Source organism: Chelonia mydas, chromosome 2 (genome assembly GCF_015237465.2).
Source record: "Chelonia mydas isolate rCheMyd1 chromosome 2, rCheMyd1.pri.v2, whole genome shotgun sequence".
Lineage (NCBI taxonomy): Eukaryota > Metazoa > Chordata > Testudines > Cheloniidae > Chelonia > Chelonia mydas.
The window spans coordinates 188,169,551-188,187,501 of record NC_057850.1 but is presented as its reverse complement, the minus strand read 5'-3'; the positions used below and the strand labels follow the sequence as shown (position 1 = coordinate 188,187,501).

General features: G+C 42.7%; 1 protein-coding gene across 1 annotated transcript in view; it reads right to left on the bottom strand.

The window, feature by feature from the left end:
- Nucleotides 1–17,951, bottom strand: part of DYNC1LI1 (dynein cytoplasmic 1 light intermediate chain 1) — a 56,463-nt gene that overhangs the window by 13,085 nt on the left and 25,427 nt on the right. The window contains exons 5-8 of the mRNA XM_037890369.2: nucleotides 10,950–11,119; nucleotides 6,973–7,066; nucleotides 4,583–4,718; nucleotides 3,974–4,085 (exon numbers count right to left, since the gene is read on the bottom strand). Coding sequence (XP_037746297.1) covers nucleotides 3,974–4,085; nucleotides 4,583–4,718; nucleotides 6,973–7,066; nucleotides 10,950–11,119 — 512 coding nt within the window. The remainder of the gene's footprint in view (nucleotides 1–3,973; nucleotides 4,086–4,582; nucleotides 4,719–6,972; nucleotides 7,067–10,949; nucleotides 11,120–17,951) is intronic.

Sequence of the window (17,951 nt, the reverse complement as noted above, 5' to 3'; positions counted from 1 at the left end):
GGTCTAAGCAGGAGAGCTCTGTGGGGTTCAGTCATGGCACTTCCACGCCGTGAGGTGCAACGACTAGAGGTTCAGGGGCTGCAGATGGTGGTGATCCTGAGTTATTAAGTCCAAGAGGAGCAGCAAGGTAACTGGGGCTTCCACGGACATTTCTAGGAGAGATGTGTACCAGTGTTGGTGGGGCAGGCTGGAGCTATCAATATCACTGAAGTCTCTTCCGTCCATATCTTGAGGAGCACCTTGTGAACGAGACGGATGGTCAGGAACGTGTAAACAAGTTGGCCTCCCCATGGGAGAACGCATGTGTTCGCGATGCAGCCCACTCTGTGATTCAGGAAGGAGCAAAAAACTGTCGGCACTTCCTGTTGCATCGCCTGGCAAACAGATCCATCTGGGGAGAGCCGCAGCGTTGGAAGATTGAGTTCGCAATGTCCGGGCATAGGATCACTCGTGGCCGTGAAAAGACCTGTGGAACTCGTTCTGTACTCCTGGGAGGTACGATGCTTGCAGGTGTATCAAATGAGCTACACAAAAATCCACAGTGTGAGGAGCATGCACCCCTGTTTGTTGATATAGAACATCACCGTGGTGTTGTCTGTCATGACTGATACACATCTCCCTGTCAAGTGGGCTTGGAAAGTCTGGCATGCCAGACACACTCCGACTGATGCGGAGAGCGAGTTCTGCCTGAGACCAGAGGCCTTGTGTCCTGAAGTCTCCCAGATGTGCTCCCCAGCCCAAGTCTGGAGCATCCATCACTAGCGAGAGGGATGGCTGAGGACCGGTGAAGGGGACCCCTGCACACACTACCTGTGGATTGAGCCACCACTGGAAAGAGTTGAGGACAAGGTGAGGCAGAGTACAACCCTGTCCAAACTGTTCCGAGCCGGCCAATACACCAAGGCTAGCCACGATTGGAGAGGCCGGCGTCTGAGCCTGGTAACATAGGTACAAGAAGGGGTTGGGATGGTGGCAGCGTCAGGGAGCCATGGAGCTACTCCCGATCCTGCTGATACCAACGGCACTGGAGGTGGTATGAAAGTGGCCAAAGCCACCGATGCTGCCCTGGAATGCAACCCTTGGCTCCGCCCTTGATGAAAGGCCCAGGGAGTCCAAAAGGGCCACTATGCTGGGGACTGCCACTGTACGGGCCATGGTGCTGGTCTCGTGATGACCTGAACCATCTACTTGTGATCCTACGAGATCAACAGGAGTCCGACTCAGAGGTCTCAGAAAAGGACGACCACGGAGGAGCGGTATTTTGAGGCATCCAGGGTCCGCACCGAGGGCTCGGGGATCGACTAAGCTGCTGACCCTGTTCTGGCACTGGGGAGCAGTGCAGCGGGGATGGAGACCGCCAGGCCATCATTGCAGGCTTTCCCCTTGATGGTGCCGGGGGAGCGACCAGTGCTGGCGACCTCTCCTGTCTAGGTGGGGAGAACGGTGCTGTGAGCTGGAGCTGGTCCCGGGCTGCCTCACACATCTCCGGGGTCAACAGGAGGTGAAGTTGTCAGCTCAGCCTCAGCCAGCGAGAAGTGTCCAGACTCGACCGCCCTTCAGGGGCAGGAGTCGACGCGACCGTCTCTGGCAGCGAAGCTGATGTAGTGTGGCCCAGCGCGGGTCTCACAATGGCCAGCTCCTTGGGTCTAGCCTGGGGGGAAATGGCCCTCTTCTGCGGCACTGGTGATTGAGACCAATGCCTGCCTGCGGCATGTGAGCCACAAGTGGAGCCATGACAGGGACTCTTGGCACTGTCTTTACTCAGCACTGATCCCCGTGCCAACGGTGCTGGGGCACTGCATACTGAGGAGGTACTTGGTGCCGGGTCCGCCAATCCGGGGTCAGACTGGGGCTGGAGTGCCACTTCCATTAGTAGGATCTTCAGGCACTGATCTCTAACCTTCAGTGTCCTGGGGCGAAACCCCCTGCAGATCCTACAGCGATCCTTTTGATCCTTCGAACACAAAGTTTGAGGATTGCTTCTGGGCATACACTTGCCGCAGACCTCACAGACTTTGAAGCAAGGAGACCACAGCATGCCCTAGCACCGGGATAGCACTGGAGAGGAAACCCCTCCAAAGGAAACCTAAGCAAAGTACTTACTAACTACTTAACACTAACTACAGAACTAATGAAAACTATATACAGACTGCCAAATGCGCTTGTCACGACAAGAGCAAGGGGAAGTTCCAGCTAACTGTCACTGGCGGTAAGAAGGAACTGAGGGGGTGGTGGGTCGGTATTGAGTGACATGATGGCACCACACTAGGGGGCGCTCAGACAGATTTGATGGATACTGCTAGGAAAAATCTTCTGGCTGCCGCGTGCGCACGCACACACACCTGACTGGAATTGACATGAACAAGCACTCGAAGAAGAACAATCTGTTCCATCTTGTATTTAGCTGTGACACTCTTGGTATGTCTACACTGCAACTAGACACTTGCAGCTGGCCCAGGCCAGCTGGCTCTGGCTTATGGGGCTCAGGCTGTGGGGCTGCAGTGGAGACTTTCCTGCTCAGGTTGCTGCCCAAGCTCTGGGATCCTCCCATCTTGCAGGATCCTGGAGCCCAGGGGTCTTCACTAAATTAAACAGCCCAACCGCCCAAGCCCTGAGAGCCAGAGACAGCTGGCATGGGCCAGCCAAGGGTTTTTAATTGCAATGTAGACATTCCTCCAGAGTAAGTTTCCTAGACCTGAAGAGGTCTGAATAACCTCGAAACCTTGTGTCTCTCACCAAAAGGAGTTGGTCCAATAAAAGATATTATCTCACCCACTTTGTCTCGCTAACTAAGAAGCGACTAAATCAAGAAGTTTTCTATTTACATCTTCAGTGTTTCTACAATGTGGATCTTAAGTCAATGAGCCAGGGATACGTTAGCATTTGGAGAAGACCGCTGTTATAGATTACACTTTTGGGGAGAAGGGAAGACACCAGCCACCCTGACTCACTACTGAGTTTATAGTTTGAGATTATGAGGTCAGTAACTAACACCTGGGGCACTGCAGCCTGATTTAGCTTGGTTCCATACACCTCAATGGCTAAATGATTTTGCCCCCTGTATCTTTTTCTACTGGTGAAGAGAACAGAAGGGTTTTTAAATAGCTATTTTACCAGGTAATCCTAGACATTTTAAGAGGTGGGCTTTAAGGCTGTATTTCTGAATTTTCATCAACAGTTTTCCTTTCTTCTGAAGAAAGTTCTACAGAGAATAATGGCAATAGGGAGAAGAGGGGTGGAAAAAGATCTACAGACACTTCTTTGTTGGATGAAACAAATAAACCCTTTAAGTAATGGAGAAGAAACACGGATGATTGAGAAGAGCAAACAGCAGGCTTCCATTCTCTTTTTAGAGAGCTAGAATTAAGAGAAACTGAGCCTTGTGTATGCAGATTTCTTAACTATGTCTGAACATAGGACATAGATCCTACCTGGAAGGCTGTTCCTTCATTTTCACCACATCCACCATCCAGAGGATTGTCTACAGATCCAGTTCAAGTCACCTCCATGAAGGTAGAGGCATAAGAATACAACCCATCATGAACAGTTTGAGTTAGATGTTTATGCCACTTCCAAAGCTGCTGTTGGAACCAGCACCTGCTCAGATTGAGCAAAATAAGCCAGATACTGAGGGGAGTAGTGTGCTATATGCAGCAACACCCATCTGTTTCTTCCTCTCCATGTTGCACAGCAACTAACTATAACAACGCAAACAGTAAGTAATGAAAGCTGGTTACTGGTGGCTTTCAAGAGGAAGCAGAAAGCAAACTGGGTAACTCACATAAGGAAGGTAACCAGAAAACGAACAATAAGTGGTTAATAAGCATGTGTCATTTGTGGTTAATAAGCATGGGGTAGCCAACCAAGGGAAGGGAGAAATGCTCTAAAATATGGCAACCAAGACGCAATGTGTGTTATATTCCTACACGTTAACAAAACAGGTTTCCTTTGAAAGATACTGAAATCAAATTACCTTTCTGACAGGTGGTTTTGTTATGATATCTTCAAAACTGTCATCTGCTTTTAGTGTCTGAAAGTTTTCATGTAGTATTCCTATCTTCTTGTCATTATCCCATCCTGCAGGGCTTAAGATAAACAAATACAGACATTAATCTTCAAATTTAAATATTCACTTGGTTGTTCCCTAATACCCAATATCAACCTGTGGATAAAGATTACCATTGTTGAAAACCAAAACAGAAGTTTTAATAACTGCCTTCTTCTACATCAGCCAGTGATTAGCAGCATCAGCTGTCTGAAGTATTTTTATTTTGCTCGGTGTAATCCACTGGGAGAAAATCACTTCTCCAATGTAACATTCCACTTTAAAAATTGGCTTGACACTTCCTCCCTCCAAAACAGTGTCTGCTCACCAACAGTTTTAACCCATTAACTAACAATCCAGAAAAACCCAAATCTGTTCTTACTGTGAATTTGTAACACTTAACACACAAATTTAGTGAATGTTAATGTTGAAACAAAATCAAAATAGCTTTATAGAACTACTACCTCTTACATACACTATACTGTGTAGATACAAATGTATACATGAATGAATATTTAATAATTAAGATAAACTTACATAAATACTGCATCTTTTTCCACAACAGCAGCAGATACATTGAAAGGAAATCCATATAATTTCTGGACAATATATCTATACACTAAATCAATATTTTTATTTTCCTTTACTGAAGTGTAAATAAGCGCTGCACCATCTGAACACATTTGTTAAAAGAAAATCAGGAGTTTTATTAGCTCAAGCTAACAGTTAACTAATCTTTTTAGAACACTGCTCACTGTTTCCAAAAGCAAACTTTATAACCGCTAGAACTATTCAAAGAAAATTTCTATTTGAAACTAACCTTAATTTTATAAACTCATTTAAAGACTGAAAAAGGGCAAAATAAATACCTCCACTCAGTAAGTCAATTGTACGTTGTAGCTTTTATAGCAGCAACAGGCTCTTTTAACTCCCCAAAGAAAAGCCCACAACGCTACCACAACATTCATGGTAAACTATCAAAGTTGGTTATCTCAAAAGTACTAAACGAACCAGCAGTTATTGCCAAAGTCCTCTTAATTCCTCCTAGAAATTCTTTTTAAAGTAAAGGAGCAGAGTTGTACCGTATAAAATGAAGATATACGTTTCCCTACAAGGGGTGAGTATAATGCCAACACAGATGTGCAGTTAGCTGATGTGTCTGCCAACACCAACACTAAGATGGTGTTGCTCTTTCAGAGTCTTTAAAGTTTTTAATTACGAAATTTCTCTAAATAGCGGTATATCAGTCTTTAAATTATGTAACAAATATTAAGAAAAATGTTTAACACTTAAAGTGCTTTGTCCTCTCTAAGTGCTCTACAGAATCATGAAATAATGTTGGAAGTATTTAGAGGGTCTGGCAAACTTAAAACAATTGAAACTTGGATATTAGAAGCTGAATATCTCCAAAAAAGGTAAATGGCACATTTCAGTATGTGTAGTTCAACTTATAAAACTTTCCTTTTTCATAATGACCAGGAAAATATCCAGTGGGATTTCTAATACCTATTTGATAGATTTATATCCTATATTTAAAAAACCTCAAGTTATACACATAGGAGTATAGTTACATAAACTAGCTATCACTTAATATCCTCCCTCCCACCTTTTTGGTTATATCCATTTGTATTCTACTGGGTGTCAATTCTACAATTTGGTCTGCTGGCATAGATCCCAACTGGAGGATATTAAATGTCTTAAATTATAAACTGCTTGGGGCAGGCATTGTGCCAGTCCTGACTGGGGTCTCAAGTTCTTGAACTATAATTTGTTCACAAATGCTAACCTCTCTACAGTCTTGCTGACACCACCTTTCTTAACATTGCCCTTCACTGCAGCTCCAATGCTGGTATAATAGTGCGGACAAGCTGCTGGAATTTTAAATGTCCTCTAGACCTGCTCTTTGCAAGGTTAGATGACTGGGGCAAAATCGTGTATAGTACAGTTGAATCTCAGAGTTACGAACACCTCGGAAACTGAGGTTGTTCATAACTCTGAAATGTTCGTAACTCTGAAAAAACGTTATGGTTGTAAACTTTTAAAAGTTTACAACTGCACATTGACTTCATACAGCGTTGAAACTTTACTATGAAGAAGAAAAATGCTGCTTTCCCTTTATTTTTTTAGTTTATATTTAACATGGTACTGTATTTACCCCTTTTTTTTTTTGGTCTCTGCTGCTGCCTGATAGCATACTTGTGGTTCCAAATCAGGTATGTGGTTGACTGGTCAGTTCGTAACTCAGATTCTACTGTAGTGTTCCCATTTGTGTTAGAACAATGTTGGGAACTTAAGAAAAATGCTGACAGTCAGCTTTAGCATGAGCTCTGTATCCACATGCCTCTAAAGTAAGCAAAGCCAGCTTATCCTTCCACGTAGAGTTATGCATTTTTCCTACATCTTTAATATTTGAAAAGTCTTGCAGAATTATTCAGTATTGCAAAAGACTGATCCAATAGTCAGGCCAAAATGATTACATGCCTTATAATCAAGTGTACTTGAAGTATATTCAGATGTAAACTGAAGTGAGAATTATCTTGCTGTTGGTAGGCTATTTCAGGGATCATCTTAAACTCAGTTTTAGGGCAACTATTCAGCATTTTATTATGAAAGGGTTAGTGAAGGGAAATCTAGGAAGCCATGGACAAGAAGGTATGCTGGACTTCTCTTCCCGATACCCCTGTTTAAAAAAATAAATAAATAAAAAATCCACAACACTTGACAGTATAAAGAAGGTTAAACCTGACATGGCCCAGCATAACAGCATCTTCCCTAGGGACCTCGGTTCAGTTAAACCAGTCACTCAGTGGTGGACTCAGGCTAGGTCCTAGAATAACTGTGTTCAAGCCACAGAAGTTTGTCACAATTTGGATCTTATAAGGATTACAGATATGCCATTATTACGCATTTCAAACTTTAAAGGATACATTGTAAACAAAACCGTCGGATATGTGACTGAATGAAGTCAAAGTGTTCATCTCTGTAGTCATGTTCTTTTTCCAGGAGACTAATGGCATCACACTGTCAAGTTAAAAAACAACAAACAAGCAATATTGCATGTTCAGCATCTTTTAAAAATAGCAATGTTGTTACTCCTCTAGTTAGCAGATAAAAAACAAAAGAAAATCTATAAAGACATTTAATCACCTAAATGGAACAAATTAAGGAACACATTTTTGAACCTACAGCTGACGCAGGCAGCATTAAAACCAGCACTAAAGGCAGGGAGTTACAACTGGCTATGGAATGGCAAGAATTGCAAGTTTTTCAGCTGCAGTGTAAGACTCACTAGAGGCCTGTACGGACACAAAAACATGTATCCGCATCTCTGGATTTGCCGGGCTCTACACCGTGGCCAGGCTGCGGCTCTAAGAGGCAACCCCTGTCCCCGGCTGGAGCTGGGTTGGGGACAGCCGTGCAGGTAGCTGTGGGGAGGCCGCGCAGAGTCACGGATCCTCCACCTGCCCTTGGCCAGGCAGGGACACAGCCAGGGCCTGCTCTCAGGCTCTGCCCTCCCCCCACACACCTCAGGCAAGTGGAGGGTTCGCTGTGGCTCCCCAGCTGGGCTCCACGCTGGCCTGGCTTGGGGGGAGGGGGAGGTGACCTGTGGAGCTGCTTGGGCTCCCTGCCGAGGGCAGCTGGAGCATCCGCCGTGGCTCCCCACAGCTGCCCACCCAGCTCTTACCATGGCTGGGCTGCGACTCCTAGAGCTGCCCATCCTGGCCGGAGCCAGGTCAGGAAAAGCTGTGCTGGCAGCTGTGGGGAGCCTGGGTCACCCCACCTGCCCTAGGCTGGGGGCCTGATCAGCCCCCAGCTTGTGTCCCTGCCCCCCCCAAGCTCCCAGCCCAGGGCAGGTGGAGGGTCCGCGCCATGGTTCCTCACAGCTGCCTGCCTCTTACTGTCGGAGCCATGCACAAATACAAAATTTGTATCCCCATCTGCGTTATCCACAGAAACGATCCACGGATATAAAGCAGATACCCGCAGATTCGCAGGGCTCTAAGAATCACACAGTGGAGGACTGCACCTATGCTGAAATCAAAACATGGTACTCTCTGCAGTGGGTTTAGCTATTGTAGTATCAGGGCCAATGAAACACCTAGACATACAAAAATCCTATCTAGCTCTGCAATCAAAAAAACCCAAAACAAAACACACACACACACACACACACACACCCCCCACAACAAACAAACAAGGTTTTGATTAAAAAAATGAAAGCACTGGCCAAGTGATGAACTGACAGTAATAGCTTATTCCCTCATTCCCTGAGATAGGACAAACTGAAAATACAGCTTGCTTATGCCCAAGGCCATTGAAGGGCCAAAAGGAAACGGATCCCAAGAGAACCATACCCAAGTCTACCTTGCTAAGAAGATGGGTTACTCAACTACTTATGAAAGTTAGGGAGAAGAGATATATCAGAAGAATCCTAAAAACTGAGCAAATTAGTTGAAACAATAGTAAAGAATAAAATTGTCAGACACATAGAAGAACATAAATTGTTGGGCAAAAGTCAACATGGTTTCTGTAAAGGCAAATCAGGTCTTACTAATCTATTAGAGTCTTTGAAGGGGTTAACATGTGGACAAGGGGGATCCAGTGGACATAGTGTACTTAGATTTCCAGAAAGCCTTTGACAAGGTCCCTCAAAGGTTCTTACGTAAACTAAGTAGTCATGGGACAAGAGGGAAGATCCTTTCATGGATTGAGAACTGGTTAAAAGACAGGGAACAAAGGGTAGGAATAAATGGTAAATTTTCAGAATTGAGAGGGGTAACTAGTGGTGTTCCCCAAGGGTCAATCCTAGGACCAATCCTATTCAACTTATTCATAAATGATCTGGGGTAAACAGAGAGGTGGCAAAGTTTGCAGATGATACTAAACTGCTCAAGATAGCTAAGACCACAGGAGACTGTGAAGAACTTCAAAAAGATCTCACAAAACTAAGTGACTGGGCAACAAAATGGCAAATGAAATTTAATGTGGATAAATGTAGAGTAATGCACTTTGGAAAAAACCACCCCAATTATACATACAATATGATGGGGGCTAATTTAGCTACAACTAATCAGGAGAAAGTTCTTGGAGTCATCGTGGATAGTTCTCTGAAGACGTCCACGCAGCGTGCAGCGGCAGTCAAAAAAGCAAACGAGATGTTAGGAATCATTAAAAAAGGGATAGAGAATAAGACGGAGAATATCTTATTGCCCTTATATAAATCCATGGTACGCCCACACCTTGAATACTGCGTACAGATGTGGTCCCCTCATCTCAAAAAAAATATATGGCATTAAAAAAGGTTCAGAAAAGGGCAACTAAAATTATTAGGGGTTTGGAACGGGTCCCATATGAGGACAGATTAAAGAGGCTAGACTTTTCAGCCTGGAAAAGAGGAGACTAAGGGGGGATATGATAGCGGTATATAAAATCATGAGTAGTGTGGAGAAAGTGAATAAGGAAAAATTATTTACTTGTTCCCATAATATAAGAACTAGGGGCCACCAAATGAAATTAATGGGCAGTATGTTTAAAACAAATAAAAGGAAGTTCTTCTTTGACAGCACACAGTCAACCTGTGGAACTCCTTGCCTGAGGAGGTTGTGAAGGCTAGGACTATAACAGGGTTTAAAAGAGAACTGGATAAATTCATGGAGGTTAAGTCCATTAATGGCTATTAGTCAGGATGGGTAAGGAATGGTGTCCCTAGCCTCTGTTTGTCAGAGGGTGGAGATGGATGGCAGGAGAGAGGTCACTCGATCATTACCTGTTAGGTTCGCTGCCTCTTGGGCACCTGGCATTGGCCACTGCCGGTAGACAGGATACTGGGCTGGAAAGATCTTTGGTCTGACCCAGTATGGCCATTCTTATGTTCTTTCCTATGAAATATTAATGCAGAAACACCTAAACTACTAACCAAAGAACTCAACTCAGTTTTTTTGCAATCCTCTCCATTTACAAGAGGGAGGTCACAGTACATGAAAATGTGCCAAGTCAATTTTAACAAGTTCAGCAAGATGTAAAAATCCTACCCAAAAGATGGAATTGTATTTGTGTAATTTGTTTTAAAGAAACCCTGATCAGGCTGTAGATGTGGTGATGGTGGCATTTTCTGTAGCCATGTCAGATTTATTTTGGAAAGCCGAGGCACATCACAGAGCTGTTTCTGTTAGCAGAAGTGAGCCAAACTTCCTGGTCTGTGCGCTCATGTGTGCGCGCACTCACACAAAAAGGTGAGAATCTGCTTGACTAACAGATGTACCACGAGTATGAATCAGTCTCAAGGGATAACTATTTTGATATAGCTTAGAATATGTTTGTTTTTTTTTATTTGCAAAGTTTGGTTCTTCTGCTCTTGATACCAATGTCTTTGAATACCATGCTCATTTTGCTTGATTAAATCAATCTTCATAAGATTCACTAGAATTAGGATGATAGAGATGTTAACAAGGTATTTTTTTAATTTATAAGTTGATGACCTGCCTATGATCAAGTACTGTCAGCTGCTTTTAGTTACATCTTACACATCTAACCTGAGGACATAAAAGTAAACCAATTACTAAGACTTCAGGAAAAATCTAAATTCGGAAATTCCTGACTTTAGAATGCTTGATTTGCAACATATCTGAAGTAAAAGAATACAAACACTAGCATCTCATGTCTAGATATCTTTGTTTACTAGCATCAACGTTCAGAAAAGTGTTAATTCATTTCAAGGGAGAAAAATGCCTAGGCTCCACAAAAAGTGGCTCTTAAAAAATTCTTATCAGGGAAAAACCAAAGTATTCAGAATGCAGAGTGCTTTCTTCAGTTTAGAAAAGCCAAATATTGTCAGCCACCTGTAAACAGAAGCACACTTTTAAAGGAAAATATACAAAAACAATTCTAAAAATTTGAAACAAACCTTTGTACAAACTACTACTACTGGAATGCCTAAGTTACATGTTAGCGTATCTGCACCCAACGGCAAAATCACACTGTCATCTTTGTCTTCTTGTATTGACATATTTCTTCTTTGTGGAGAAGCTGGAAAATCCTCTCCTGGTTCTATATATTCTTGGAAATCTCTTACCACTGAAATGAAAGAAAAATATTTATCTATAATGGCAGCCGCTTATTATTTCAACAATAATTATTCCCATTGCCAAAATCCACTTACTGTACACTATATAGTAAGTGTTTGTTCATGTTTAAAAAGCTCAACAAAAATGCATGAAATGCTGCAGGTAACGATTGGCCTGTACAGTGCAGAAGAATACTAGTAAGTCCAGTATCTGATACATCCATGACTGGAAAGAAGCATACAGCAAGACATTAAGTTTATTAAAGCATTATAAGAACACAGTCAATACACAGGACACTATAAATCCAACTATTGTTTAGATTCTACTGTGGAAGTGCCTAGAGGTCTCAGTTTCCCACTGCAATAGGCACTACACACCCTATGAATATGTAAGTTCTGCTCTTTGAGGCAGGGACTAAAGTATATCATGAAACAGAGTGGATATAAGCAGATGAGGGTGGATGGCAATAGTGAGAATTATGATTAATAGACAAGTAGACAAGTTGCCTAGCTGTTGTGTTATGCCAGTGAAACTAAAATTAGGAATGGTCATCCAAATTTTTACATCTCTTTACAAATGCACAGTAACAAGCAACAAAAATAAAAGGGAATATACCACAATAAGACAGTAATACATCACTACTTTCACTACCAATAGAACAACTATCTATTGTGAGTTGGTAAAGTGAACAAACCCCTTCACCTGACAGACCACAAAGTAATTTCATTTTATTTTAGCTACTGTAGTGTTTAACACTATATCCTGAATATTTTAACACTATAGTAGGAAGGAGTGTCACTACAGAATTTTTCTATTATATCTGAAAGCCTAAACCAGACCATATTATTTGGGTGAATTACAAACTGTATGGATTAACAAAAAGTACAAAGAACTTCTACTAAACTCTACTATTGAAACTTCTTTTTGTAAAGTTCACTGTGGTACAGAGAACAACGACTAGGGAACAGGCAGAATAGTGGTAGATAAAAAGATAAGAATTGTGTGTAGAGATTGAATTTTAGCAGTATAAATTTCACTTAAAACATTAAGAAAAGCTTAAGGCGGCATGACTAGGCATTCCAAAGTTAGTAAGTGATAACACCATAAGGTTGTACCCTCAACTCTACCCTCCTGCACACATGCAATAGTCTAATTACATAACCACATTTTACTCCTCAAAAACACCATATTTTCTACAACCTTAGACATTCAAACTTTTTTCAGTTTTGTACATATGCATATTCTTTTCTTAAAGTTATGTATTTTACTAATTTTGTAAACACATTTTCACAACAGCCACAGCGCCTGCTTTAGCTGCATTTCAGACAGCGAGATGGTTAATTATGAGATTAATTTCATAAAAGTTTGCTGGTACAGCAGGACATTATAATTCACAACTATGAGCTTATGTTATTCATACCCTTTGACTACTATTCTCTTATGTTATTCAATTACATTAAAATTCTCTGGGTGAAGACAAAAGGGAAAAACCTAGGGGCAACATCATGGTAGGGGTATAGACTACCAAATCAGGAGGAAGACACGGATGAGGCATTTCTAGAACAAAGAGCACATACCCAAAACACAAGACCTGGTTAGTAATGGGGGATTTTATCTACCCAGGTATCTGTTGGTACAGTAATATGGCAAAATAATCTCCTATGAGTTCTGGGAATACATTGGAGTCAACTTCTTATTTCAGAAGGTGGAGGAAGTAACTAGGGGGAACCCATTTTAGACTTGATTCTGACTAACAGGGAAGCATTGGCTGAATCTGAAGTTAGAAGGGAATTTAAATGAAAATGATCATGAAATGATGATTTCATGATTCTAAGAAAACCGGGTCAGAGCAGCGGAATAAGGAAAATGGACTTCAAAAAACTGAACTTTAACAAACTCAGAGAACTGGTAGGTAGGGTCCCATGGGAAGCATATCAAGGGGGAAAAAGGACTTCAGGAGAGCTGGCGATTTCTCAATGAGATAATATTAAAAGCACAACAGCAAACTGTCCCAATGAGAAGGAAAAATAGGAAGATCAATTTGATTCCACCAGGAGCTCTTTAAACAACCTGAAAAATCGAAAGGGAATCCTACAAAAAATAGGAACATGAACAAATTATAGAGGATGAATAAAATAGAATAGCGGAAGCACATAGGGACAAAATCAGAAAGGCAAAGGCACAAAATGAGTTACACCTATCAAGGGACATAAAAGGCAACAAGATAGATAAGGTACTATAATACACCTCTGCCCCGATATAACGCGATCCAATATAACACAAATTCGGATATAACGCGGTGAAGCAAAAATGGTTCTCTGTCTTGTCTATAACATTGGTTCTCAAACTGGGGGTCGTGACCCGGTTATGTGGGGGGTCACAAGCCCCGACCCCAGCAGGGTTGTGCGGCTGAGAGCCCCGACCCTGGGCTTGATGTGAAGGACAACATCAGATGCGCCATTTCTAAAAAAACACCAAGAATAAAACTTCTTGTGTCAAATACTGTATTAATAACGGAAATGCTTGAGGCCAAAATAAGTTCGATATAACGCGTTTTCACCTATAACGCAGAAAGCTTTTTGGCTTCCGAGGACCACGTTATATTGGGGTAGAGGTGTATATTAGGACCAAACAAAAGATGAAGGAAAGTGTAGGTCCACTATTTAGCAGAGAAGGAGAGCTAATTATGGATAGTATCAAGAAGGCTGAGGTGTTAAATCCCTATTTGGTTTCAGTCTTCACTAAAAAGGTTAACTGTGACCAGATGCTTAATACAATATTAACAAGTAGGGAGGAACACAAGCCAGAATACAGTAAGAAGATGTTAAAGAATATTTAGGTAAGTTAGATGTATCCAACTCAGTAGGCCCTGATGAAATTCACTCTTGGGTACTTAAGGAACTAACTAGCTAAAGCAATCTCAGAACCAATAGCTATTATCACTGAGAACTCATGGAGGACAGGTGAGGTCCCAGAAGACTGAAGAAGGGCAAACGTAGTACATTAAAAAGGAGAACAAAAAGAATCTACCAAATTATAGACCAATCAGCCTAGCTTCACAATACCTGGAAAGATACTGGAATAAATTAAACAATCAGTTTGTAACCACCTAGAGAATAATGTTATAAGGAACAGCCAGCATGGATTTGTCAAGAGCCAAACATGCCAAAGCACCCTAATCTCCTTCTTTGACGGGGTTACAGGTGTAGTGGATGGGGGTAAGCAGCAGATGCGATATATCTTGATTTTGGTATGGCTTTTGACATAATCCCAACATGACACTCTCATAGGCAAACTAGGGAAATGTTGTCTAGATGAAATTACTACAAGGTGGGAGTACTACCGATTGAAAGACGATACTCAAAGTAATTACCAATTGTTTGCTGTCAAACTGGGAGGGGGGGGAGAAATGTATCTAGTGGGGTCCCACATGGGTCTGTCTGGTACTATTCAATACTTTTATTAATGGAGTAGAGAGTAGGTTTATGGAGTAGAGAGTAGGTTTATAAAATCTGCAGATGACACCAAGCTGGGAGGGGTTGAAAGCACTTTGGAGGATAGGATTAGAATTCAAAATGACTGACAAATTGGAGAATTGGTCCTGAATCAATAAGATGAAATTCAGTAAAGACAAATGCAAAGTGCTTCACTTCGGAAAAAAATATCAAATGCACGAATACAAAATGGGGAATAACTGGCTAGGCAGTAGTACCACTTAAATGGATCTGGGGATAACAATGGATCACAAATTGAATAAGAGTCAAAAAAACAAAATGTGATTCAGTTGCAGAATGATACTAAACTTTTTTTGCGATGTATTAACAAGAGTGTCTTAAGTAAGACATAGGAGGCAACTGTTCCACTCTACTTGGCACTGGTGAAGCCTCATCTAGAGTACCGTGTGCAACTTTGTGCACCACTCTTTAGGAAAGATGGACAAAGTGGAGAGTCCAGAGGAGGGCAACAAAAATGATAAAGGATTTAGAAAATCTGATTTATGAGAAAAGGTTAAAAAACTAGTCTTAAGAAACCTGGTAACAGTCTTCAGATATGTTCAGCGCTGTTATGAAGAGGACAGTGATCAACAGTGGACATGGAGAACAGAAGGTAGGACAAGTAGCCATTGGCTTAATCTGCAGCAAAGGAGATTTAGGTTCGATATTAGGAAAAAACTATAAGGATGGTTAAATATTGGAATAGGCTTCCAAGGAATGTTGTGGAATCCCTGTCATTAAAGGTTTTTAAGAAAAGGTTAGACAAACCTGTCAGGGATGACCTAGGTATACTTGGTTCTTTCTCAGTATGGAGGGGGTTCGCTAGATAGTTTATTGAGGTCCTTTCCAGCTCTACATTTTTATGATTCATTTATTGTATATCATAAGTATTGATTATAGTGTGTTGTTCATGTAAATGAGTTTCATGGACTGTAAGGTATATAGTAGAGTACATGCACACAACAAATGACTCAACTTGAGAAATTATGTATGATCAGGTAATTAAAAGCTACAATAATAAATATGCTCAAAGGGACATAATGAAGGTTGCATAGTAAAAGCTTACTCAATTCCTTACTTGCCATGCAAACTTTTTTTTTTAAACTGACTTCCCTAGATTCTTCCCAAACCCCAATTCCATGATTTGGAGATATTTAGGTGGACACTACCAAAATGCCTTGTCCCACACACCTTTCATGTTCACAAGAGGGAGAACCTCTCCTGCAAACACAGGTGCTGTGGAGAACCAGCTTTCACACTTCTTAAGACCACCAGAGTAAAGTCCCTCCTCCGGAAGAGCTTGAGAGCTCCATAAGGCTCCTGCTCCAGCTATAGACCTGCTAGATGGAGTCTTGCTCATCTGCAGTCCCACATTCCTTAGCAGGTCTGAACTATGGTGACTCTAGACAGGCCAGATCTTATGGAAGGGGTCATGGGTGTCACTGAAACAACCCAGGATTTGCATGGAAAAGCACTATGATCCAAGCAGAATATTATTTTTTTTTAAACAGGAACTTGCTGGAGCTTTACATCATTGTACTTTGAGCCCAGCATGTAACATTTTTTCTATGTGAAATCATTTCAAGGACTCTTTGGCCTCCCAAGCCTCATCTCCAAGATGAGCTAGCTTTTCTCCTACTCTCTCCTGTGGCCTTTGAGAGCCTGAAAGAAAGCTGCTCTGCTGTGAAGTTCTTAGAGTATATCTTCATGCAAACTCAGACTCCTACTCAAGTCTTGCCCCAAACCATCCTCCTGTCTATATAAAATCCTCTCATTCAAGCATGGTGGTTCTTTCAGCCTAGGTTAGCTGGCTCATCTGGAAATATAGCCTAAAATCCAAGTGAGGCTTTCACTTGGGCTGATAACCCACCCACCTTCCAATGAGGATGCAACTCAAGTGCTGACAGTCCTCAAATGCCTGCCCACAATTCCCTCTGTGGCCCCAAAAGTTACAGACAAGTTCTCCCAGGGAAAGAATGAGCGCAGTTCAACTTACTGCAGCACAACGGGATGGCCCCTAGAAGTCCGAGCGATACACATACATGAATGCAGCACCAGTGAGGACAGTAATTTGAATATGGCTTTGCAGTGTTGTTGCTCACACCTGAGTTAGGCTGACCCAGGTGCTAATCACTCAAGTTAGCGCTGCAGAGAAGAGACACACTTAAGCTACACCTGTACAGCAATTAAACACCTACAGCTGGCCTAGGTCAGCTGACTGGGGCTTGCGGGCAGCTGCAGGACTGAAAAACTGATGTGTAGCTGTTCGGGCTCAGGCTGGAGCCCAACTGCGGGATCCCGTGGGGGAGTGGAAGGTCCCAGAGTCCAGGCACCAGCCCAAGCACAAATGTCTACGTGGCAATTTTTAAGCCCCACAGCCCAAGCCCCGCAAGCCTGAGTCAGCCAACCTAGGCAAGCCGCGGGTCTTTTATCCCAGTGTAGATGTACCCTTAGAATGTTCAGCAATGGAACCAATGTCTGCAGAAGAAGAGCTCATTTCCTGTTCCTCTAGCAGAACCTTAGGAGGGCCACAAGAGCCCTCTCTCAACCCTTTACAACTTTTGCATGGATGGAGGGTAGGACTTCTAATATGCCCTGGCCATAGACTAACCTAAGCATATCCTATAGTTCACTTTTTGCTATGCAGCTAGAGTTCCTACTCCACATTTTTAATACAGTAGAAAAGCCTTCCCTATGTGCCCCCTTCCCTGCACTAAGAAATGGTTGCGCAGTTTCATTTATTTAAAAAAAAAAAAAAAAAAAAAAAAAAAAACCAACACACATTCACCTTAAATAAAAAACATGAAATTTTAGGTCAGTAGATGCAAGTTCCAGGAAGCGACTGAAAATAGTTGGAGAATGGAAGCAGTTAACTAAAGCAGTCACTACTACTCTTACTATAATAAAAGCATGGGATCCACTAACATAGGGATAACGATGTCTGCTGACAAGAATCCACTTTTAAATATACGTGTTCAAGTTTCCTCTACAACAGAGGTCCCCAAACTGTTGGGTGTGCCCCCTAGGGGGCACGGAGGAACATTCAGGACAGTGTGGCGGGCCCCCTATGGGGGCAGGCAGGGAGTGCCACCCAGCCTTACCGTGGCCCCAGCTCCACACTTGACCCATCCCCAGCCTCGGTGGGGCTCTGCACCTGGCCAGGGGCCCTGCTGCCAACCCCCACCATGGCCCAGCTGCAGCTCAGTTCCCAGCACCACCCCCAGCCTTGGCTCCTGGCCACAGCTCTCTTCCCAGCCTGGGGCCAGAGCGGCACAGCATCCAGCTGCTGGCCCCCACCACAGCCCAGCTGGGGCTCTGCTCCCGCCCCCAGCCTTGGCCCCTGGCCGC